Here is a 26,716-nt window from a genome sequence, read left to right as displayed (position 1 = left end):
CCACTATTTCCTTCAGACCCCAGACCAGGCCACTATTTCATTCAGACCCCAGACCAGGCCACTATTTCATTCAGACCCCAGATCAGGCCACTATTTCCTTCAGACCCCAGACCAGGCCACTATTTCCTTCAGACCCCAGATCAGGCCACTATTTCCTTCAGACCCCAGACCAGGCCACTATTTCCTTCAGACACCAGACCAGGCCACTATTTCCTTCAGACACCAGACCAGGCCACTATTTCCTTCAGACACCAGACCAGGCCACTATTTCCTTCAGACCCCAGACCAGGCCACTATTTCCTTCAGACCCCAGACCAGGCCACTATTTCCTTCAGACCCCAGACCAGGCCACTATTTCCTTCAGACCCCAGATCAGGCCACTATTTCCTTCAGACCCCAGATCAGACCACTATTTCCTTCAGACCCCAGATCAGACCACTATTTCCTTCAGACCCCAGATCAGGCCACTATTTCCTTCAGACCCCAAATCAGACCACTATTTCCTTCAGACCCCAGATCAGGCCACTATTTCCTTCAGACCCCAAATCAGACCACTATTTCCTTCAGACCCCAGATCAGACCACTATTTCATTCAGACCCCAGATCAGACCACTATTTCATTCAGACCCCAGATCAGACCACTATTTCATTCAGACCCCAGATCAGACCACTAATCAGACCACTATTTCATTCAGACCCCAGACCAGTCTCCTACTTCTTTCAGACGCCAGACCAGACAATTACCTAATCCAGACCCCAGACATGAGTTCTAATTCATTCAGACTACTATTTTATACTGACGCCAGACTCTTAAATCTCAGAATAACCCAGTCATCAATCAGGATCTCAGACTGCTAAATGAATGAAAATCACTGACCAGACCCCTATATAAACGTACCTAATAATGCACACCATCGGTCCTATGCTTCATAGAACTATGTCTTACATCTGTATCTATACTTACATAGTCCCGGAGAGCCCCTATAACACAAGGTCATACATGGAAAATGGCCCTACAGCAGAGCAGACATCACCGGTCCCATGCATCATCTTTTCAGTAATAATAAAGACACATGTACACACTCCTTGGGGGGTTTCACTTACCAAAGCCATACCTGGAAAAGAGGGGAGAAGAGAACAGGACTTTAGAGGAACATTGAATTATAGCTCAGGTCATGATAAAGTTAATCTGGGATGAAAACCTCCATTTCTCACATGTAAAGCATATTCAGCATAACCCCGCCTACGAGAAGCTTATGCTCCACCCCCAAGGAGCTGTTCTCTATACTATATACCTTTTTCTATCATTTTCATCACCAATTCTCTCAAAAACTAGTTTCCTCTAGCAGTAGTATACGCTGCTAAATGTTAATATATTAAATGTAATAGGTGTGGCAGAATTATAAAGAGCCTGGAGCCACCAAATAATTTTTCCATATTTTACACTAGAGAGGTTTATCTTCAGCGGCTGACTGTGAATGGTCTGACAATTGGGAAACCTAATGATGAATGGATATATGGGACCACCAGTCCCCCTAAGCCATTTAGAATACAATTACACAATTTGCAGTCAACAAGTGCAAGACAATTTAAAGGGGTTTTTTCCATTAAAGAACATTTTAAATTTCAATCCCCTAGTGATAACACAATAAAGATCATTTTTACCCCTTTACTTTAAAGTTGTACTCAGTTTTATTGCTGTTTTAGCTCCTATCACTCAGTGATGGTCAGTGTAAGATTCCAGGTTGTGGGCGGGGCCTCTCTAAGCAGACACAATTACTATCCCTCTAGTTCTGTGTGGTGACAATGTGGTTACATTATCAGGGTACAGATTTATATACACTTTCATTTACCTTCTGAATATTGTATCCGACACATAGAAAGAGAGAAATGAGACAGATGAGTGATGATGAGATTCTTATTACACACAATGACACAGTCAGCTCTCCTATCTCTCTGCTATTCCACAACACACTGTATCTGATGTGCCTTCCTCCCTCTCCCCAGATAAAGAACTTATCTGTCTGTAGCTTTAAACTTCTCACGCAGCTGCTGGTAGGAAGTCAGTGTCTGTATCAGTGAGAGCTCCGTCCTGGACTGCCAGGGGCGGGGCTAGAGTGCAAGGGGCGGGGCTAGAGTGCAGGGACCAGAAAGAGAGAGAGAGAAACTCGGCTCCAAGGCTGTCACACTAAATTTCAAGATGGCTTCCCTGACCCCAAGTCAGAAGTTACAGCGTCAGGTCTAGGGGCAACTGAAATTGTGTACAGCAGGACAGATAGAGACAGGTTGGACTTATATCTGAGAAATGCTGCATTTTTGTTAATAACCGTGAATTAGAGAATGTTTTATTTTGTTATCCTGAGTATATTTAAGAAACTTGTCTTCGTGGGAGGAATACCCCTTTAAAGGACCTCTGGGGTGGCTTACAGGACAGCTGATCCTGGAAGACCCAATCTCCATAGGGTATTGGAAGGGACTTCTAGCACTTGCTGGGGGTCCTAATAGTCAGCTACCCCCAAGACATTCATGCTGTCTATCTTATTAGGGAACACTGTCTTTTCATTCTAGTGGTACCTGGAGGTCTAAACAGATCAAAATGTTTAATATAATGAAAATATATATATATGAAAAATAGGGCTGAGCTGCAATACTAAACCACACCCAAAGATAAGGGTGGCGCCATTTCTGGTATTAAAAAAAAAAAGTGGCCATGTTTTTCAATAAATCTTATTTCTAAAAAAAAACCTCAAAATTTACCAGGGAATGCTCTGTGATAAGCAATAACCTTCTCCTCTGGTCCATCACTAATAATTGAACCAAAATGAGACACATGTCAGCGTTTAAAGAAGGGAGGAGGGGGTGTTATTAATTAGGGAGTGCACCCTGGAAGGTCCCACTTCAGAGGACAGTCCGTGAACCATATCTCTCCATCCTTAAGATACTTGCAATTCAGCTTTCCAAGACGGAGGCTTATTAGAGGAAGCCCCGGAGACAGGCGAGCCGGCATTAGCAGTGGGCACAGGATGCCATGGGGATGCTCCGCATGTTTACAATGAAATGAATCTTTGAAATCCAATCCCCTCTCCCGAGCGCAAGAAGTGCGCGGCATCCAGACACGGGCTCGCCTTACACTCATTATGAGCGTCTGTTCTCTAAATAAGCAAAAGGGAGGGGAAAAAAAAAAGGAAGAAAAGAAGTAGTTTTCCTCTATCAGGAGAAGAAGTTTATGAGCAGATAATGCAGGGATCTCACGGGCGGTAATTAAACACGTAATGTATCCTGACAGGTCCAATAACGGATCGCAACGAGCGGACGCAACGCCACACAGATTATTTGTGTAATGTGGAATTAACATGTAAATGTTTCTCCTCCGAGAGGAAATGACTGCAGGGTATAAATACAAGACAATTATCCCAGGGGAGTCAAATGTATCCATGTTATATCACATTGTATCCATGTCTTCTACATACGAGACATCTTCTATCTATCCATCTACAGTCATGGCCATAAGTTGTGAGAATGACACAAATATTATATTGTCACATGATCTGTGCCCTCTGGTTTGTCAGATGTTTATCACATACAGAGATACAAGTGCAATCATATTATGGGGAACAGAAGCTTTTATAGACAGTGAGAAGGAGTTACTGCAGCAAGTCAGTATCTGCAGGACCTCTCCTTCTTCTTCAGGACCTCTGCAATTCTCCCTGGCAGCTCTCACTCACCTTCTGGACCCAATCCTGACTGATAGCCGTCCATTCCTGCACAATCACTGCTGCATTGTGTCACAATTTGTTGGGTTTTTGTTTGTCCACCCGTCTCTTGATGATTGACCACAAGTTCTCAATGGGATAAGATCTGGGGCGTTTCCAGGCCATGGACTCCCTGCACCTTCTGCAGAATATCAGTCTGTCCCTGATGGTTTCTGGAGAGAAGTGGCTTCTTTGCTGCCCTCCTGGACACCAGGACTTGCTCCAAGAGTCTCTTCCCTGTTAGGCCAGTTTTGTGCAGTGCAGTGATGACTGCACGTGTTTCTTTAGAGATAACCATGGTTAACAGAAGAGAAACAATGATGCCAAGCACCAGCCTCCTTGTAAAGTGTCCAGTGGTGTGATTCTTACTTAATCATGACAGATTGATCTCCAGCCCGGTCCTCCATCAACACCCACAGCTGCTCCTTTTAAGGCAGGCCTGAATGAAGTTGAAATGTGTTCTGGGGGAAAAAGTTCATTTTCTAGGCAAATATTGACTTTGCAATTAATTGCTGTTAAGCTGATCACTCTTTATAACATTCTGAGTACTTTATATACTCGAGTATAAGCCAAGACCCCTAATTTTACCACCAAAAACTGGGAAAACGAGTATACAGCCAGCCAGCCCCATGCAGTATACAGCCAGCTCCCATGCCAAGCGCATAAAAAATAAAAAACTTAATACTCACCCCCGATCCTCGGCGTGGCTCTCGATCGCCGGTGGCGGCCTCGGCAGCTTCTGTCTTCTTTCTTCTCTAGCCGGCAGAGTTGCGTCCATGCGGCCTGGCAGCGGGCGCACGGTAAGCTGCGGCTGTGTCGCCGCTGATGACGTTGCCGCATCATAGTGTGCGCCCGCCAGCAGATCGCATGGACGCGACTCTGCCGGCTAGAGAAGAAAGAAGAGGAGCCGCCGGGAACCGCGCCAAAGATCGGGAGTCTCGTCAAGGATCCGGACACCAGAGGGTGAGTATTACGTTTTTAATTTAATTGACTCGTGTATAAGCCGAGGACGAGGCTTATACACGAGTATTTAATTATTATTTATTATTAAGTATATACGGTACATGCAAATTGCCATTATAAAACCTGATGCAGTAGACTTTGTAAAAATTAACATCATTCAGCATAATATCACTCAAAACTTTTGGCCATGACTGTATGTCTTCTATATACAAGACGGTACCTTCTGTCTATCCATCTATGTCTTCTATATACAAGACGGTACCTTCTGTCTATCCATCTATGTCTATCTATCTACAGTACATCAGACATATGCACGTTCTCTGGTCCTTCCATCACCTATATCTCATCTCTCTCCCTTTTATCTATTCATATATATTTGTCCTATATATCTCCTGCCCATACACCATCTGTTAATCTGTCTCTCACAGTGATACTTTTCTATCTAGATCAATTCAGAGAATCTTTATTGAAAGAACCAAAAACAAGATGGCATTGGCAGAGCATTTAGAGAATATGGGATTGTGGGTGAGTGCCCCTCACTGCTGAGTATCTGGAGCAGTGTAGCAGGAAGTGGTGGCCTCCTGGTCCTGGCACTGTGGGCACAGTCTGCTCTGTCTGTGGTGCCCGGACTCCATGGCCAGGAGGTTGTGGGCGCTCAGACTGTAGTGGCTCAGGATGTAACAGTCTCTGGGGTCCGGTAGTTTCTCCAGATATGGGTCCAGTTATATGTATCTGTAACTCTCATATCTCTGTGTCTCTCTGATACCAATCTAACCATCCATGTATCTATAGAGGCGGAACTATCTATCCATCTATGTCTCAGATATATCTATTCTTTCAATTCCTGATATCTCTTATTTATCCATCAAATCCATCTAACTTTCAATGGATCCCCCCATCCCTCCAATCTTAATCTCTATTCTTCTCTCGTGTCCATCCATCCATCGTTCCCTAGACCCCAGACATCCCGGATAATTCCTCTTCTAGGCCTCACTTTCTTCTTTCTTTCCGGGTGTTTTGGTTTATAGCAGAATTTCTCAGTAATTGCAGAGAACTTCTTTCCTCTATGCAGCCCATATGTAGCAGAGCCGTGGTCCCGGGGCAGTATATGGCGGAGTCTGCGGGGTCAGACAAATCACAGGCTGAGGGTTTTATAGGACGATCCGCTCGATGACTTCACACTAATCACTGTTATTATCTAAATCACCCGACACATTATAGTGTCTGCGGGGCGGCCGTGAGTTATGGCTGGTATCCGGGCCCAATAGCTAATTGTAGTGCGGCCGCGGCTTGTAAAGTCACATTCCAATAGTATGGAAATCCCAGCGTATGGATCGCTACTCCGGCCAGCAAAACACATCTTGTAAAAGCCTCTTAATAACCTTTCCAGAAATGTCTCACTTATTTCTCCGTGATTTCCCAGCTCAGAGAAAATTCCAGTTTTAATTTTATGCAATCAGCTACTCAGTGCACTGGGGGCGGAGCTATTCCTGGTGGTGCACTTAATTATTTCTATTCTTCCCATTGCTACAGATCACTACCCTTTTCCATAAGGATTGGTATATCCCAGAGAAATATTGAGGGGGTAGGCAGTCGCTGAAAAAGTAAAAAAAGCAAAGAAATTGCAAATCGTCCCCGCTGAAGCCACTTCCACAGAAGATTTTTAGTGCATTCAGCGCTTGCAGGCACGCCCGGGTGCGCGGTGCAGGAGGCGGCAGGCACGCCCGGGTGCGCGGTGCAGGAGGCGGCAGGCACGCCCGGGTGCGCGGTGCAGGAGGCGGCAGGCACGCCCGGGTGCGCGGTGCAGGAGGCGGCAGGCACGCCCGGGTGCGCGGAGCAGGAGGCGGCAGGCACGCCCGGGTGCGCGGTGCAGGAGGCGGCAGGCACGCCCGGGTGCGCGGTGCAGGAGGCGGCAGGCACGCCCGGGTGCGCGGTGCAGGAGGCGGCAGGCACGCCCGCGTGCGCGGTGCAGGAGGCGGCAGGCACGCCCGCGTGCGCGGTGCAGGAGGCGGCAGGCACGCCCGCGTGCGCGGTGCAGGAGGCGGCAGGCACGTCCGCGTGCGCGGTGCAGGAGGCGGCAGGCACGTCCGGGTGCGCGGTGCAGGAGGCGGCAGGCACGTCTGTGAATGCGGTGCAGGCAGCGGCAGTCTCTCTATCACAGCTGCCTCCCGCTGCTGCCAAGGCCGGACAGACCCATTGTGGTTTTAGATGAAGGAGGGGGAGGAAGCGAACACAGAATGGCAGTAAATGAAACTTGTCTGGTTTCTGGATTCACTTTATTGTGGTGGAGGAATTCTGAGATCTGGGACACTCGTTTCTGCAATTACAAGAGTCGTGATTAACCCCTAAAAACCTGGTATGGGATAGAAGAGGGGGCAGGACAGGAGTAGGAATATGGAGATTGGTAATGTCCTGCTTTATCCAACACAGACTTTAAGGACATCCATCAGCATATTTACCCATGCAAATCTACAGACCGGGGTGGTAGGGGGGTGTCCTTACACTGCTGTGCTCTGAGGAAAGGACAACAGTGTGAGACTCGCAGTGTACCTGGAGAGACTACAATGCAGGAATATACATCCATATATCACAGTCCTGCTGCCACTAATATCATACAGAAAGGTCTGGTCACACATCTCTCCAGGGACAATACATAACACTGGCTGCAGAGTGCACAGAGCACAGCAGTGTGAGGACACATCCCCAGATCTACAAACTTGGAATATAAATTCATATTTCACCGTCCTGCTGCTACCAACAATATACAGCGCCCCACCTACCTAAAGGTTGTGGGCAGTATTGCAGCTCAATCACTCAAAGTATCAATGCCAGACACAACCTTTGGACAGGTGGAGGCAGACATGAGGATCTATTCCTGTACAGTCCCTTCTCCAAAGATAGCTACCCGCCATATGTCCGGCTCCTGGTACCTCGGCCGGCAGCTGTAATTGCCAGGTGAAGCTGCAGCCAGCTATAGATACTGCAGAACCATGAAAACATTGACCGACCTCTTACACCCACTGATACCCTAACCATGAAGCAGATAGCGCAGAATGAACACAAATATAATGCAATAGATGTGGTGCATTCAATGGAGAAAATCGGAGCTCTTCCCTATCCATCCAGGGATGAGCTCTAGTTTTGCGTCACAGTTGACAGTCCAGTAACCATCACAACTTGCCTTATAAATCAGATTTTTCTATGTATCTATGTGGAGATCCTCTATAAATTCAATTAAGATAAAAAATATTAGTTTGAGATCAATATTAAAAAAAATATATATTATGTAGATTATCCAAAAGGCATCAGGATGCCCCAAAATGCAACCCGGCCTTCGAAAATCTGATGTCTATGTCCGACTGTGCATAAAGTTACAAAGGTTACTCCTCTGTAGTGTTGAGGGCAGGGAGCCGCTCTGCACGATTACAGGCCTTCCAGGACGGGGCTACACAACCACCACCATATAGACATTTTAAAATGTGAGGCAGATCCCCCATGATGCAATGCAACCCACAAAAATCTGATGTCTACGGCTGGAGTGTGTATAAAGTTACAGCCAGTCCAGTGACACAACCGCAACGATATAGACACTTATGTGTCAGTGAATGATAGCGATGATAACCCGATGTCCCAGGACTCAACGCTGGACATGAAAATAAATAAAAACTTTCCCATACAAGGAAGAGAAATGGAATCGTGACTTATATCATTACATCTCACTGACTGCCAGGATCTTTGGCCTATTTCTCCGGGACGCTGCGAGGAGGACCGCTGCCGGATCTGGTTATCTCTATGAATGGCCGCCAGTGGTTTTTATTGTGGAAATTGGCTTTTTTCAAGTTATGCAAAGTCCAGATCAAAAGACGTGAATGACAAGAAGGGCTTCTTCATTCACTTTACCCCCGGGGGAGGACATTGTGCTGATGCTAGAAATCCACAAACATCAGGATACATTACAGAGCGAAGCACACAAAACCATCAGAAGTTCTGACTGAAGGAAGGAGATTTAAAGGGATCTGTCATGGAAAGGTCGGTTTACAAAAATCTGATTACTAGGGCAGTGAGTAATAAGGAACAGGCTGGGGTTATTACTGTCAGGCCTTGTGGACTCTGTAGACCTGATACAAAATGACCGGTTTGATTGTTCTCAAAAGTTTGACACAGGGGGCGTAACTACAGTGGTAGCAGCCATAGTAGCCGCTATGGGGCCCACAGTGTCAGGGGCCCCCGTCATGCTACCCGGCACACTAAAGAGTGGAGGATGTGCACCATTATAAACATATTATGCTGCACATTGTACAGCATAACATATATATATATATAACATATCTGATGTATATATGCTCTATATATGTGTGTATAAATGTGTGATTGTAACTTGCATGTGTGAGTATACAAATATGTATATTTCTTAAGTGAGAAGGGGGGGCCCCATGCAGAAGCCTGCTATGGGGCCCTGCTTCTCCTAGTCACGCCTCTGGTTTGACAGACAAATGTAGACAAAAAGTGGCCTTGATGCTTAGGAGAGGAGCACGCAGCCGATCAGTGGGAGCCCCAGCAATCTGCTGCTGATGGCTTATCCCAATGACAGACCATCAATAAGGATATGTCATGGAGGAAAACCCCTTTAAATGCTGGGACAGAAACAGGTTCCTTTTTCAGATCACAGGAACGCCCTACAACTTTAACCATCCATTGAGAGGTTTTGGAAAGACATGAAAGGTCCCTCAAGGAAATAAAAAGGACTCAGAAAGTCCCTGAAAGGAATGAGGAAGAGTCCCTGAAGTGAAGGAAAAGAACAGGCCCATTGGTCTGTGGGGGGAGCGGGAGCCCTCAGACCACCAGTTTGGGGGGTGTCGGTCAGTGCAGGAGGGAGCCAAGGGGGAGAGGGAACCCACCAGGGAAGAGGGAGGGAGCCCTTGGGCATCTAGAAGAAGCCACAGGTCAACTGGAGGAACCATAAGAAAGCCCAAGTACCCAAAGGTCCAACGGAAAATGGGAAAGAGCAATAGGCCCATCGTGGGTATGGGGAAAAACAAAAAAAAAAGTCCATTATGGGACTAACAAAGACACAAAGGACCATCAATGTAATGCAAGTCATCCCCCGGGGAGTGGAAATGACAGTTTGTCAGTAGAATCAGAATGATATGAAGTTCCATCAGAACTAGAAGTATCTTTGTTTTGCAACTTTGAGGTTGTAATTGGATAACATGTAAATGCTCTGTACATGGATATGACAGAAGGAGCAATAAACTAGATATTTAGATACCAAGATCTTTTTTGTCCAATAGTTTCGCCGGGTTGTCATGGTAGTGGCGCACCCTTCAGCTGCTGGAACAACACGTTTGGCACCGTATCGCCAGTTTTCTGGAAAGAAGAGGGGGACATGCGAGTGTTGGCTTTGAAACTGATCCCCTCTTCTCTCACCAGTGACACAGGAAGTTTCCCCAAAGCTTCTTCCTTTTGCAGGAAGGATGACCCCCTATGAGCCCTGTACATTGACTTTACAAGTCGCCGGGATAATCGGCTTCCCTTTTTGTTTTCTATCTCCAGTCAGTGAAAAACAAGAATTAAAACAAAGGCGTCTCTGTTCCCCGGGCCAAACAGAAGGGACACATAAAGGGAGGCAGGAACGGGCAATTAACCGGGGAGCGAGACGCGGTGCCTTCCATTATGTATGTGTGTATCCTGTACATACGCATGTGCCCCATGTATATGCATGTGCTGGGAGTACGGGCCGGCGGGGGATCTATTCTTAGAAAAACTTTCAGAGTTTGCTGTCACTTTTACATCCATGAAGCCGCAAGATTCAAACAAACAAGAGGTAATGACAGCAGATTTCAGATCCCCAAAAATCAGCAAGTTATTACCCCGTGTACAAGTAATGACTTTAAACTTTTGGTGCAAGCCCTTTAACATCTAGTCAGCCAATCAGCTTGCATCCTTCATGTAGCCAAAGATCAAGGGGGATCCCGGACAGGCAGCCAGGGGTGAGTGCACAATTTCATTCTGCAGGTTCCCGCCCTCCGTGACAGTGATATAGGTTCAAAGGGAACGCACTCACAGCCGTGTCTCACCTGAGAGCAGCCAAGCGTGCCAGGTACAGGCTATGTGGTGCGCGCTCGGGTGAGCTAGTAACGGGTACACATGGCTGGTGAGCAGGTGGGCGCAGGGACGGATCACTCAGCAGCTACAGGAGCAGCGTCGCCTCTATACAACCTGATAAACCTGCCCATCACTGGGCTGAGCGTTACAGTGTGTGCACAATAATAATGCGCTGTCCTCCGCACTGACCCGTGCACGCTGAGGAATGAAAGGCACGAGCACGCACCAGCGACCACCAGACATGAGGAGGAGGCGGCTACTAGGTTACCTGCACTGCGAAAAATAATATAAAAATCTAATTTCACATATGATGGATTCCTTGTCACAGTAACCCTGAGCTTCTGGACTGAGAATCTACCTGCTGGTGATGTAGTCATAGCTGTACACTACAGGACCCGATACCACATGGCTTGTCCACATACATACATGACATTACTCATCTTATACTGACCCCGAGTCACATCCTGTGTTATACCCCAGAGCTGCACTCACTATTCTGCTGCTGGTGCAGTCACTGTGTACATACATGACATTACTTATCCTGTACTGATCCTGAGTTACATCCTGTATTATACCCTAGAGCTGCACTCACTATTCTGCTGCTGGTGCAGTCACTGTGTACATACATGACATTACTTATCCTGTACTGATCCTGAGTTACATCCTGTATTATACTCCAGAGCTGCACTCACTATTCTGCTGGTGGTGCAGTCACTGTGTACATACATGACATTACTTATCCTGTACTGATCCTGAGTTACATCCTGTACTATACTCCAGAGCTGCACTCACTATTCTGCTGCTGGTGCAGTCACTGTGTACATACATGACATTACTTATCCTGTACTGATCCTGAGTTACATCCTGTATTATACCCCAGAGCTGCACTCACTATTCTGCTGGTGTAGTCACTGTGTACATACATGACATTACTCATCTTATACTGACCCCGAGTCACATCCTGTGTTATACCCCAGAGCTGCACTCACTATTCTGCTGCTGGTGCAGTCACTGTGTACATACATGACATTACTTATCCTGTACTGATCCTGAGTTACATCCTGCATCCTACCCCAGAGCTGCACTCACTATTCTGCTGCTGGTGCAGTCACTGTGTACATACATGACATCACTTATCCTGTACTGATCCTGAGTTACATCCTGTATTATACTCCAGAGCTGCACTCACTATTCTGCTGCTGGTGCAGTCACTATGTACATACATGACATTACTTATCCTGTACTGATCCTGAGTTACATCCTGTATTATACCCCAGAGCTGCACTCACTATTCTGCTGCTGGTGCAGTCACTGTGTACATACATGACATTACTTATCCTGTACTGATCCTGAGTTACATCCTGTATTATACCCCAGAGCTGTACTCACTATTCTGCTGCTGGTGCAGTCACTGTGTACATACATGACATTACTTATCCTGTACTGATCCTGGGTTACATCCTGTATTATACCCCAGAGCTGCACTCACTATTCTGCTGCTGGTGCAGTCATTGTGTACATACATGACATTACTTATCCTGTACTGATCCTGAGTTACATCCTGTATTATACCCCAGAGCTGCACTCACTATTCTGCTGCTGGTGGAGTCACTGTGTACATACATGACATTACTTATCCTGTACTGATCCTCAGTTACATCCTGTATTATACACCAGAGCTGCACTCACTATTCTGCTGCTGGTGCAGTCACTGTGTACATACATGACATTACTTATCCTGTACTGATCCTGAGTTACATCCTGTATTATACTCCAGAGCTGCACTCACCATAGTTGTCCTACACTCACTATGGAGTGGTACAGAATCCACAATGTTCCCATCATGATCATGTTGGCGCATCCAGTTATCACAATGAAAGCTGATATAAACAGGCCAAGCAGAGCAATGTTATCCAGATGGGCGTCCATGGTGGACCAGTCTAGCATCCAGAGTACGGTGGGCGCGTGGCTGATTGCTTCCATCCCTATTTTCCCACGGAAGTACTGTTGGATGTTCTGGAGGTGCAGCTTGCATGGCAGTAATCCCCGGTCCCCGATAAGTTGCTTGTTTTGGTGGAAAGCCACAAGAAAGGCCACAACTGTGGGAGAAGAAGAGACACAGATAAGTGGCTTCATCGTTTTCCCTTGGTGTCAGTCTTCACTGCAAATACGACATCTACGAAGCGGTGGTCACAGCAGGTTACTGCACTGTACTGCATTGCTGGGTACATTGCATGATGCAATTACATGCAATTCATAAGAGTGGCCTCAACATAAACCCTAAAGGGGGAGACAACCCCACTATTACCATGTGGGGAATAAAGGGAGGTCCTGCATTACATTCTCTCACTGCCCCTGGAGGCTATTTGGGGGTGCGAGCAGCGCCCCTTGTCCTGACATAGATATAGAGCCAGTCTCAGGCCTGGCACGGAGGAATCGTAAAAGGTGTCTGCACCTCCCACCGCTAATAAAGTCCCGTTCACTGCAGCAGACTAACATTATCTGCCCCGTAAATGCGGCCCACCGCGGCCAGACTGAAGCACTCTTTCTGCGCAGTCTGTCTGAGGGATTTAATTACAGCACATGAGCCCCGCACCGAAGCCTCGTAACAGAGCGCTGCTCAGACCTGCTGCACTTACTCATTCTCAACCATTTATTTTAGGAGTGAGGGGGGGGGGGGTGTACCTCTGCCGCCAGAATAGCGCCACCCAATCACATCCCCAGTGATTACATGAAATTATTATGTGTTAGTCAGTACCAAAATCGCAGTGCAGGTAAGTGCGTTATCCGGTACCAACGTCGCAGTGCAGGTAAGTGCGTTATCCGGTACCAACGTCGCAGTGCAGGTAAGTGCGTTATCCGGTACCAACGTCGCAGTGCAGGTAAGTGCGTCATCCGGTACCAACGTCGCAGTGCAAGTAAGTGTGTCATCCGGTACCGTCACGGTGTAGGTAAGTGCGCCAGCCTGTAACAACGTTGCGGTGTAGGTAAGTGCGCCAGCCTGTAACAACGTTGCGGTGTAGGTAAGTGCGCCAGCCTGTAACAACGTTGCGGTGTAGGTAAGTGCGCCAGCCTGTAACAACGTTGCGGTGTAGGTAAGTGCGCCAGCCTGTAACAACGTTGCGGTGTAGGTAAGTGCGCCAGCCTGTAACAACGTTGCGGTGCGGGCAAGTGCGTCAGCATGTAGCAATGTCGCAGTGCGGGTAAGTGCGTCACCCGGTAACAATGTTGTGGTGCAGGTAAGTGCGTCGCCCGGTAACAATGTTGCAGTGCAGGTAAGTGCGTCTGCCTGTAACAACGTTGCAGCGCAGGTAAGTGGGTCGCCCGGTAACAACGTCGCAGCGCAGGTAAGTGCGTCTGCCTGTAACAACGTTGCAGCGCAGGTAAGTGGGTCGCCCGGTAACAATGTTGCGGTGCAGGTAAGTGCGTCAGCATGTAGCAGCCCCGGAGAGACATACACGGTACACGAGCTCTGTTATAGCCAGTCTCTGTGTCAGTGTTTTCAATATTCTATTTAAAACTATGAGATTACAATACAGGAACTTTTGGCTCTTTATGTTTTATTCCTGGGGGGGGGGGGGGGGGCAGCACCTCTCGGACGGCACAATACAGAAAAATCAGTTTCCTCAAGATCCCTCCCGAAAACTGCGAGGGGAATTCAAAGAAGTAGCTAAAAATTGCACAACAGCGTCATGTGCAGGGACTGAGCTCATTAACCCCAACTAATAATAGAGTCTTGTAGAGGCGACAGTAAGTGCACCTAGTGCTGCCGGGACCTCACCGACCTACCTGGGCATTGCCCCTGCCAATGACCAATACAAATGTGGTTACACAGACCGCCCATGCCACATCCCGGGTGACCATGTGGGACTTGATTTTCGTACCAAGTTCAAAATGTCATGTACAATTTGAAAAATCATCGAAAATAGATTAGATGCGTGTTTGCATCTCATATGCAGGGCTGTGTGTCTCCATGGTTACAGACTGCAAACAAGCCTTATGTAGTCAGCTTTACCAATCACATTGTCCCAGTACTGGGTATAAGAGGAGGAGTATGACTGCAGGATCGGGCTATACAGGGTTAGTCTAAAGATACATAAATCTGCACAGGAGCTGTATACAAAAAACGAGAGAGGGTTTTTAATACTTTTTGTCTTCATTTTTTTTACATATTCGCTCTCAGGACACCGAGGGAGCGTGCACAAAATGCCACCCACACACAGGGCTTTCTCCCCCAAGACGGAGGCCTCAGACGGGATCTGAATTTTGGTCTTTTCTTAACTGCACTTTTAATTACGAACATGAGCGTTGACCAAAAATATAATTTTCCACGGTTATTTCTATAAAATTAGGAAGAGCTGCGCGAAACCACAGCCAATTAGAGCGCAGGGGGGCGGGAAGTGGGGTGGGGGGGTATTTCCTACTAGTCTGATCAGCTGGATAGATGAGAACACAGGACCCTCAGTCTGATGTCTGCTCCGTTATAGGGGTACACAGCCGCCCCCCCAACCAGGAACATTACTACGGGATCCATATTCTCCAAGGTTTTCCGGGATCGGAGCATTGCCAGCGTTGTCTTACTACTAGATGTGAGGTTACATTAAAGTTCTGGTATTGGAACATTTTCCCGACGTTCGAAACGATTGCAAAGCAGCACCTGACCCCAAAATATACAAGATATGAAATTCACTTCCATCCAAAGTTTACTCCCTCTATGTAGCAAAGCCAAAGCAGTAAAAAATTCTCTCTGGACTGTAAAAAAAAAAAATATATATATATATATTCCAGGATTGTAGCTTCTCTGTGTGTACAGGGAGGTGTCTTCACACTGCTGTGCTCTGAGCTGCTACACTCTTCTCTGGACTGAATGACTCTCCTAGCATTCAAGCAGAAGCATCCTCCAACTTTATGGCAGAAGGAAAGAGTTGTGGAGCAGTTCAATGCAGAGCACACAGAGCACAGCAGTGTGAGGACAAGCCCCCAGCATGATAAACCTGGAATAAAAATCCATATATCACAGCCCTGCTGCTACTCACATCACACACAAAGGTATTATTACACACCTCTCGAAGGACAATACCTAACACTGGCTGCAGAGCGCACAGAGCACAGCAGTGTGAGAACACCCCCCCAATAGTGTTCTAAAAAATTATAAATCCATATATCACAGTCCTGCTGCTACTAACAACATACAAACAAAGTCTGATTACACATCACTCCAGGGACAATACCTAACTACTGTACAGAGAGCACAGCAGTGTGAGGACACACCCTCAGTACAATCTTGTAACATAAGTCCATATTTCACAGCCCTGCTGCTACATGCAACATTGAAAAATGGTGTCCGACTTTACATCTCTCCAGGGACAATACAAAACCCTGACTACATCTATAAGTAGGATTATACAAGTAGATCATATGCCATATCAAATGAACAATTCCTCCGGTTTCCTCCCACACTCCAAAACATACTGGTAGGTGAATAGATTGTGAGCCCCATTGGGGACAGGGACTGATCTGTGCAGCGCTGCGTAATCTGTGTGCGCTATATACATAAAGAATTATTATTATTATTAACAATACTGGCTGCAGAGAGTACAGAGCACAGCAGTGTGAGGACACACCCCCTGGAATAGAAATCCTTATTTCAACATACACAAAGTAATGATTACGTAGTACACTGACTCTTATGATGGGTATGTACGGCTAAAGATGTCCCTCTAGTAGATACTGAGGTATAAAATGTGTGCAGGGTCCCATACCGCACCCCAGTCCTCATAGGAAGAGATTTTCAGTACACTAAATTTTGGATCTGACTGTCAATCCATGGGTTGCTCGGCGATACTGATTCTATAAGGGACATTTTTGGATCCCTGTTTGCACCCCCAGCTCCCACCCCACGTCCCTTGGCTCAAGCTGTTCAGCAGCTGCGGTGGAACATCAGCTTTTCGTTGCGGAGAGAATATGCAATTTTCCGCCACATTTCTAACACAATCTCTCAGGAGAGAGGAGCGACAGCGCAAGATACTTCTTCTCTTTAGTATAACAAGTCCACACATGAGCGGACCTCCAGACCTACAGCTTACAAGTCTGGACCACCATAGATCCAACTTCTCATCATGACATGAGCAGCGTATTAGCGCCCCTGACAAAATCATGGCTTCTGATGAAGGGGTGCGACCACTGACCTAGTAAAAAAAAGTCTATGGGGAATCTCTCAAAGTTACATGTCCGGGGTGGTCTCTGTGTCACGGCAGAATACAAGGGGAGTCCTCACAGGGGAACATGGAGCCTGTTATTTGGTGGGTCCTTCAGACCCTCCCAAATAACCAGAGACAAAAGGCTTGTCCTATGCAAATTCCTCTGTTCTGGGCCTACTTGTTGGATGCAGTGTGAGAATCGATTAGCCAGCCTGTTTGATGTAATGTGCAATTGATAAGTCAGGTCTGAGAGTCTCCCAAATGGATCTGCACAATGATTTGTGTATCCGTGTTCTCTCTATCGATATGGCCTCAATGTCCCCGTATAATCCGAGATATTCCCCAAAGGGGGCCAGGAATGCGCCATGTGAGGTCGGCTTGCTCACGGTGTGTTGCCCAGTGTAAGGCTCCTAATTGAAGACAGCGTCCACAATCTTGGGGAGGCGCGGGGGGCATCTGCCAAGTAAACATGAGAGCGCGGAGCTGGCCGGGGCTATCAGGAATGTTCCACTGCAATCATCGCCTCCGCCAAGAGATGCGGCGCTCAACAGGTCCCATCACAGGAATCATGAAAGAAAAGCTACAAAAATGGTTTTCATTACAAAAAAATAAAAAAAAAATTACACCAAATGTACACAAGCGGCGGGGGCAACAGGGCGAGCGGGGGACGGGGGCAACAGGGCGAGCGGGGGACGGGGGCAACAGGGCGAGCGGGGGACGGGGGCAACAGGGCGAGCGGGGGACGGGGGCAACAGGGCGAGCGGGGGACGGGGGCAACAGGGCCAGGCTGCAAATCCAAAAGACAGTGAATAACTGTAATAGATATGGTGTCACCCTCATACATACAGTCACTTCCTAAATATACATTTATACAGAGCAGTATATTCATTTACTCCCCGTATATATATATATATATATACAGTGTAGTATATACAAAATAAAGGTCTATACAGTGCAGTATACAATATACACTCACCGGCCACTTTATTAGGTACACCATGCTAGTAACGGGTTGGACCCCCTTTTCCCTTCAGAACTGCCTCAATTCTTCGTGGCATAGATTCAACAAGGTGCTGGAAGCTCCTCAGAGATTTTGCTCCATATTGACATGATGGCATCACACAGTTGCCGCAGATTTGTCGGCTGCACATCCATGATGCGAATCTCCCGTTCCACCACATCCCAAAGATGCTCTATTGGATTGAGATCTGGTGACTGTGGAGGCCATTTGTGTCCAGTGACCTCATTGTCATGTTCAAGAAACCAGTCTGAGATGATTCCAGCTTTATGACCTGGCGCATTATCCTGCTGAAAGTAGCCATCAGATGTTACAGGGTACATTGTGCTCATAAAGGGATGGACATGGTCAGCAACAATACTCAGGTAGGCTGTGGCGTTGTACCAAGGGGTCCAAAGACACCATGACACCACCACCACCAGCCTGACCCGCTGATACAAGGCAGGATGGATCCATGACACCACCACCACCAGCCTGACCCGCTGATACAAGGCAGGATGGATCCATGACACCACCACCACCAGCCTGAGCCGCTGATACAAGGCAGGATGGATCCATGACACCACCAGCACCAGCCTGAGCCGCTGATACAAGGCAGGATGGATCCATGACACCACCACCACCAGCCTGACCCGCTGATACAAGGCAGGATGGATCCATGACACCAGCACCACCAGCCTGACCCGCTGATACAAGGCAGGATGGATCCATGACACCACCACCACCAGCCTGACCCGCTGATACAAGGCAGGATGGATCCATGCTTTCATGTTGTTGATGCCAAATTCTGACCCTACCATCCGAATGTCGCAGCAGAAATCGAGACTCATCAGACCAGGCAACGTTTTTCCAATCTTCTACTGTCCAATTTCGATGAGCTTGTGCAAATTGTAGCCTCAGTTTCCTGTTCTTAGCTGAAAGGAGTGGCACCCGGTGTGGTCGTCTGCTGCTGTAGCCCATCTGCCTCAAAGTTCGACGTACTGTGCGTTCAGAGATGCTCTTCTGCCTACCTTGGTTGTAACGGGTGGTGATTTGAGTCACTGTTGCCTTTCTATCAGCTCGAACCAGTCTGCCCATTCTCCTCTGACCTCTGGCATCAACAAGGCATTTCCGCCCACAGAACTGCCGCTCACTGGATTTTTTCGGACCATTCTCTGTAAACCCTAGAGATGGTTGTGCGTGAAAATCCCAGTAGATCAGCAGTTTCTGAAATACTCAGACCAGCCCTTCTGGCACCAACAACCATGCCACGTTCAAAGGCCTCAAATCACCTTTCTTCCCCATACTGATGCTCGGTGTGAACTGCAGGAGATTGTCTTGACCATGTCTACATGCCTAAATGCACTGCCGCCATGTGATTGGCTGATTAGAAATTAAGTGTTAACGAGCAGTTGGACAGGTGTACCTAATAAAGTGGCCGGTGAGTGTATATAGATAGATATATATATATATATATATATATATATATACACACACACACACACGCAGGGCAGTATATAGTCCCAGTACATATATGTATACAGTGCAGTATATAGTCACTCACAATGTGTGTGTGTGTGTGTGTGTACGCGTATACAGTGGAGTACATACAGACACTCACAGTATATACATGTATACAGTGGAGTACATACAGACACTCACAGTATATACATGTATACAGTGGAGTACATACAGACACTCACAGTATATACATGTATACAGTGGAGTACATACAGACACTCACAGTATATACATGTATACAGTGGAGTACATACAGTCACTCCCAGTGTATACATGTATACAGTGGAGTACATACAGTCACTCCCAGTGTATACATGTATACAGTGGAGTACATACAGTCACCCCCAGTGTATACATGTATACAGTGGAGTACATACAGTCACCCCCAGTGTATACATGTATACAGTGGAGTACATACAGTCACCCCCAGTGTATACATGTATACAGTGGAGTACATACAGTCACCCCCAGTGTATACATGTATACAGTGGAGTACATACAGTCACCCCCAGTGTATACATGTATACAGTGGAGTACATACAGTCACCCCCAGTGTATACATGTATACAGTGGAGTACATACAGTCACCCCCAGTGTATACATGTATACAGTGGAGTACATACAGTCACCCCCAGTGTATACATGTATACAGTGGAGTACATACAGTCACCCCCAGTGTATACATGTATACAGTGGAGTACATACAGTCACCCCCAGTGTATACATGTATACAGTGGAGTACATACAGTCACCCCCAGTGTATACATGTATACAGTGGAGTACATACAGTCACCCCCAGTGTATACATGTATACAGTGGAGTACATACAGTCACCCCCAGTGTATACATGTATACAGTGGAGTACATACAGTCACCCCCAGTGTATACATGTATACAGTGGAGTACATACAGTACATGTATACAGTGCAGTATATACAGACACTCACAGTATATACATGTATACAGTGCAGTATATACAGACACTCACAGTATATACATGTAAACAGTGCAGTACATACAGTACATGTATACAGTGGAGTACATACAGTCACTCCCAGTGTATACATGTATACAGTGGAGTACATACAGTCACTCCCAGTGTATACATGTATACAGTGGAGTACATACAGACACTCACAGTATATACATGTATACAGTGGAGTACATACAGACACTCACAGTATATACATGTATACAGTGGAGTACATACAGACACTCACAGTATATACATGTATACAGTGGAGTACATACAGTCACTCCCAGTGTATACATGTATACAGTGGAGTACATACAGTCACCCCCAGTGTATACATGTATACAGTGGAGTACATACAGTCACCCCCAGTGTATACATGTATACAGTGGAGTACATACAGTCACCCCCAGTGTATACATGTATACAGTGGAGTACATACAGTCACCCCCAGTGTATACATGTATACAGTGGAGTACATACAGTACATGTATACAGTGCAGTATATACAGACACTCACAGTATATACATGTATACAGTGCAGTATATACAGACACTCACAGTATATACATGTAAACAGTGCAGTACATACAGTACATGTATACAGTGGAGTACATACAGTCACTCCCAGTGTATACATGTATACAGTGGAGTACATACAGTCACTCCCAGTGTATACATGTATACAGTGGAGTACATACAGTCACTCCCAGTGTATACATGTATACAGTGGAGTACATACAGTCACTCCCAGTATATACATGTATACAGTGGAGTACATACAGTCACTCCCAGTGTATACATGTATACAGTATATACAGACACTCCCAGTATATACATGTATACAGTGGAGTACATACAGTACATGTATACAGTGCAGTATATACAGACACTCAAAGTATATACATGTATACAGTGCAGTATATACAGTACAGTATACACAGTCACTCCCAGTATATACATGTATACAGTGGAGTACATACAGTCACTCCCAGTATATACATGTATACAGTGGAGTACATACAGTCACTCCCAGTGTATACATGTATACAGTGGAGTACATACAGTCACTCCCAGTGTATACATGTATACAGTATATACAGACACTCCCAGTATATACATGTATACAGTGGAGTACATACAGTACATGTATACAGTGCAGTATATACAGACACTCACAGTATATACATGTATACAGTGCAGTATATACAGACACTCACAGTATATACATGTAAACAGTGCAGTACATACAGTACATGTATACAGTGGAGTACATGGTAAACAATCCAAAGTTTTTGGCCCCGGTTTCCTGATGTGCCCGGTCAGTCATGGTCGATCAAGTGAGTCTTCTCTATGGAACAATGTGCCTCACATGAGTCACCACCCACTGCTGTGCGCAAAGTGATGTCATCCAGGGGGCACCCGGCGCACCATCCAGGTGATTGGGTCCCAGCCAGCAGTAATCATGCCATCCCTTTGTTTGCACTTTTCTAGCATAATTTATGATGTTTGCTACAGGATCTTGTGAAATCAACTTCACGAGGGAGATTTTTCTAAATTAAAGGTGCCCTCTGCCTCCTCCAATACACGGCAGCCGCGATATGTTGGTCTTTCCCACCCATTGATATAATGTCATCCATGTACCTATAACATACGGCACATTAAGACGTGGCCATAGTCTTCTTCATCCAGGTGCAGTGTAAATAAGTAGAATATCCCTTTAATTACCCAAAACCTGCAAGATGTACTGCAGAGTCTCCTTCATACCGCCATACAGTGACCATTACATAACCCCATACATGAAGGCATCTAGTAACGGTATTATATTATATACTCCATTCATTTTGGGGGGTACAAAGGACCCCCATCTTCATGATAGATGAGAATACTAAGGGTTAGACCTCCACAAACCTGCTAGGTCATGGGGACCAGGCCATCAGTGGTGCCCCTACAATGTGGATGGTGAATGGAGGATACTGGGACAGTACGTAGCCTGTGGGATTCAGACCGGTCCGTGATGTAATGGACTGTTGTCTAGATTCAGGCTGAGACCTTCTGTCCCTGACACAATGTTATCACACGGTGTCACATTAGGTCATGCTGCCGTCTACACACTACCGGCTTTCATGCCCTATATGGGGGTCCGATGTGTGAACAGTGACTGACTATACACTGATAGCCATACACCACATGATAGCATAGTCTAAAGTCAAACTTTCCAAGTCTTGTCTGGATCCAAGACCCTGTCTAGAAGATGTCTGAGTATACGGAAGTCAATGACATAGGAGCAGGTGCATCCATAGGAGTCCAAACACATCTGAGTGCTCCAATAACAATATCGACACTATACGAAGGCTATATAGTCGTACCGTAAGATTTTATAAAATTACACGCAACATGTAGGACTGAAGTTGTTCACATTATTCTTGTCCTTCTGGCCCAGACCACCATGACCACTTCTTCAATCATGTCTAGTCACGTGTTTAGAATCCTGCTAATACGGTAGGAATCAGTGATGGTTCCGGGATGGATGTGAATGGACCTAGCTCTTATATTTTGCCAGTCAGTATTAAGACAAAGGGGCTCATTTACTAAGGGTCCACGGACCGCGATTCTGTCGGGTTTTTGCAAATATTTCGTTTTTGTGCTGAATTGTCCCGGGTTTTTGGCACACGCGTTTGGATTGTGGCGCATTGGCGCGAAAGAAATCGGGGGGGCATGGCCATCGGACAACCCGACGGATTCGGAAAAACAGCGGAATTTAAAAAACTAAATGTGTTGCAAGATCAGCACTTACATGCACCAGGAAGAAGAAGGTGAACTCCGGCAGACCTCGGCACGGAAGCGACGCCTGCAGGAAATTGGACGCACGACCTTAGTGAATTGCGCCGGATCCGAATCCTTGTCGGACAGCGCACCCCGGGATCGCGACAGGACCAGGTAAGTAAATGTGCTCCAAAGACTTTAGGACTTTCTATTCGGATTCTGCGACTCTCAAGTCTTGAAGATGATCTGTCCTGATTCTTTATGGTGAGAAGTTATAATATAGTATATTACACATGAAGCGAGCACCAGAGAAGATAAAGGAACCCTCAAGATTGTCAAAGCCACAACGATACAGCCAAACCACTAAAGGGTCCATAAGTCATTAGTGGAGAAGCTCAAGGCTAGATGAACATCATGATGAGGCTTCAGTACTGTAGGACCTAAGAGGGGTCCAGCAACGGACACTGAAAAAAGAAGAGCTGGACTACCATAGAGCTCCAGCCATGGTCCATCCCAAGTATTGTGCAGGGTTCAGAAAACACCATAGCTTTCTTCTACAAACAGCACCACAACAGGTGGTGTCCGGTACTGCAGCACCACTCCATTGAGTGCATGGACCACTGGTTGTAGATGGGGCAATGGAAACCGGGACACCAGTGATCACAAGAATAGGGGTCCTGTAGGCCCTTGTATGAAAGGAGCAGAAGTGCTGATGTCTAAAGCCCCCCTCCCCATCATTCAGTTCTATGGGTTCATGGTCATAGAGAGGTACAGGGCGTTGTCAGTCCTGTAGAAGTGAAGTGATCCCAAATGTGCATCGTCACTCTATACAGGGGGCTCTGAGACCCTCATTCTTGTGACCAGTGAGGTGCAGACTCTTATCTCCTCTCTTATGGATAGGGCATAAGTGTTGTGGGGTCAGGCCAAAAACATGGCTGCTCTCCTAAAAAAAAAAACAGCGCCACCCCTCTCCATGGGTTGTGTCTGGTATTACATCTGAATCTGATTAACTTTAAAGGAATGGAGCTTCACTACCTAACACAACCTGAGGAGTTATTGGGGGCAGCACCTTGTTAGGATATTCTAGGTGCAAACATGTCACAGGTAGGAAATATCTGATTTTCTATACCCTTCTCAGTCCGTCCTGTATACTGTATATATCGCCCTCACGGGATCAGGTAGAATACGACTAATGATTTATAAATGGCCTATTGTTTGTTACTTCTCCCATCAATACTGGAGGTAACGCTGTAGTCGGATGTACGGTACATAATAGTGCATTGTATGGACAGAGGATATCCAGAGTAACAGCCAGCGGCCGCTCAGTAACCTGGGGCTATGCAGCGGCTATGCCACAGGGATCCCGGCTCACATCTCCTGCTGTAAGTGTTTGAACCTCCCCAGGTAAGTGCACGGTACCTACCTCAAGGTGACTGTAGATCACAAATGGCCAAACCTGGTCATCAGCTATTAGACCTCTATGGGGATATACAATGGGATGTGCCGTAATAGTCATGTATACACTATGCAAAGAAGGGGGTAAATAATGCCAGGGGACGGAGCTATAGGACACGGAGTGATTGGGAGATAAATGGGACCTCCGCTACAGTTGTCCTGTGGGACAACACAGAAATCCCATAGGAATGAATGGATGAGCATGCACAATGCTATGCAAACGTTTAGGGTAATTTTGGTGTCCTTGTTCTCCCAATTGTTGGGATCCCAATGGTCAGACCAGCAACCCAGTGACCCTACTGTTGCACCTTAGTGAGAGAGAAGAGATACAAGTAAACACATGCAGAGACTGCTGGAGATAATTGTAAGTTTTCTATGTCACCAGGTGCTTCATTCTCATCAGTAAATAGCAGTACTGCTTTATAATATCCTAATGGTACCCTGACAATGCATCTGAATGCAAAAGGGGAGGCATAGACAGAGGCTGCTGGTGATAGTAAGTTTTCTAACCTTCCCCGAGTGCTTCATTCACACCAGTACATAATTTATCTATAGTATGCAATATGATCCTGTTAATGCTTCAGAGTGAGAGACAAGATGCACAGGCAAATGCTGCTGGAGATAATAGTAAGTTTTCTATCTCACTCAAGTGCATTATTCATATTAGTGCAGGTCAATTCTTCCCTACTATGATACTATTGATGCTGAGCTAATAGTAAGGTTATATCTCACAAAAATTGCTTTATTCACATGCGTACTTATGTTTACTGTCCTATATGATCTTGCTGCTGCACAGACAGAGGCTGCTGAAGATAATAGTAAGTTTTTAGATCTCTAAAATTGCTTCATTCACATCAGTATTTATGTCTTGTAAGATCCTGTTTATGCTTCTGAGACAACAAGAGCTATGGAGCAGATTCTCCTCTACCTTCTGTGTGCATCATATGGAGACATGATGGCAGCTAGTCTCCAGTCACTGAGAATTAGAGATAGAGCCTGCAAAAGGAGGGGCAACTATTTCACAAAGCAGAATACTCATGGACAGACACTTCAGTGGTGATATATGATAAAAGTCTAGGTACTCTCTTATATGAGAAATCAAGGATGTATGTGTCTTTAACTCCGTCCTTTCCCCGCATTGCTTTATAGGGAACAACTCCAAGAGGCCATAACCCTGAAAGTCTCAGACAGACAAACTCCAGCCAATGTAACTGTGACTGCAGTCCCAGGCCGCTGCTAAATGCAGGGGGATATCCTATAGAGAGTCCAGATGCGCAGCTGCTCCTGACACTGCGATTCCTTTCCTCTCTACCAGGAAAATGTTTAATATAAATGATGTCTCTGCTGGGATGGAGCGCACATCCTGTGCCTCCACAATGGACGGGTGTGACAACGCATTTCACATATGCTATTATTTTATAGTGAGTCGTCACACTGTTATATTTCAATAAATCAATCCCTTTAAAGGAAACCTACCACTATGGATCTACCTATTAAGGTAGATCCAGTGGTAGGTGCATCTAACGTATGTAAGGATAGCTCTGTTTAGGGCTAATCCTTTGCTCCCCTCTATCTTTGCTAATCTGGGTAATATGCTAATTTTCTAAAGAGACTACTGGGTTGTGGAGTAGCTGGAGCTGAGGCTACACGGCGCGGCTACTCCCTGCCCCAGTAGATTCTCCTACCCAGATATCTTCAGCGCGCAGCTACAAGATGCTGCACGCACTCGTATGAGAAGCCGGAGTTCTGCGCATGCGCAACACACAGGCCTGCAGCTGCGCAATCTCAGCTCCAAAGCCGGGGCTACTGCACATGCACAGAACTCCAGCTTTGCGGACGAGTCCTCAGCTCCGGCTACTCCACCACCCAGTAGCCTCTTTAGAAAATTTATATATTACCCTGATTAAAGATTAGCAAAGATAGAGGGGAGTAAAAGATTAGCCCTAAAAAGGGCTATCCTTACATACGTTACATGCACCTACCG

At 46.3% G+C, this 26,716-nt stretch overlaps 1 protein-coding gene across 2 annotated transcripts in view; it reads right to left on the bottom strand.

Moving 5' to 3' along the window:
- Positions 1-26,716, bottom strand: part of LMF1 (lipase maturation factor 1) — a 299,716-nt gene that overhangs the window by 190,832 nt on the left and 82,168 nt on the right. Inside the window, exons 2-3 of one of the 2 annotated variants that reach the window (XM_072119946.1) lie at positions 12,610-12,919; positions 1,105-1,115 (exon numbers count right to left, since the gene is read on the bottom strand). In XM_072119946.1, the coding sequence (XP_071976047.1) occupies positions 1,105-1,115; positions 12,610-12,919 (321 nt within the window). Of the gene's footprint in view, positions 1-1,104; positions 1,116-12,609; positions 12,920-26,716 lie in introns of those variants that run through there. The other variant, XM_072119948.1, reaches the window with a different exon arrangement.

This window comes from Engystomops pustulosus, chromosome 8 (genome assembly GCF_040894005.1).
Source record: "Engystomops pustulosus chromosome 8, aEngPut4.maternal, whole genome shotgun sequence".
NCBI lineage: Eukaryota > Metazoa > Chordata > Amphibia > Anura > Leptodactylidae > Engystomops > Engystomops pustulosus.
The sequence above is the reverse complement of the archived record's forward strand: the minus strand, read 5'-3'. Positions and strand labels throughout refer to the sequence as shown.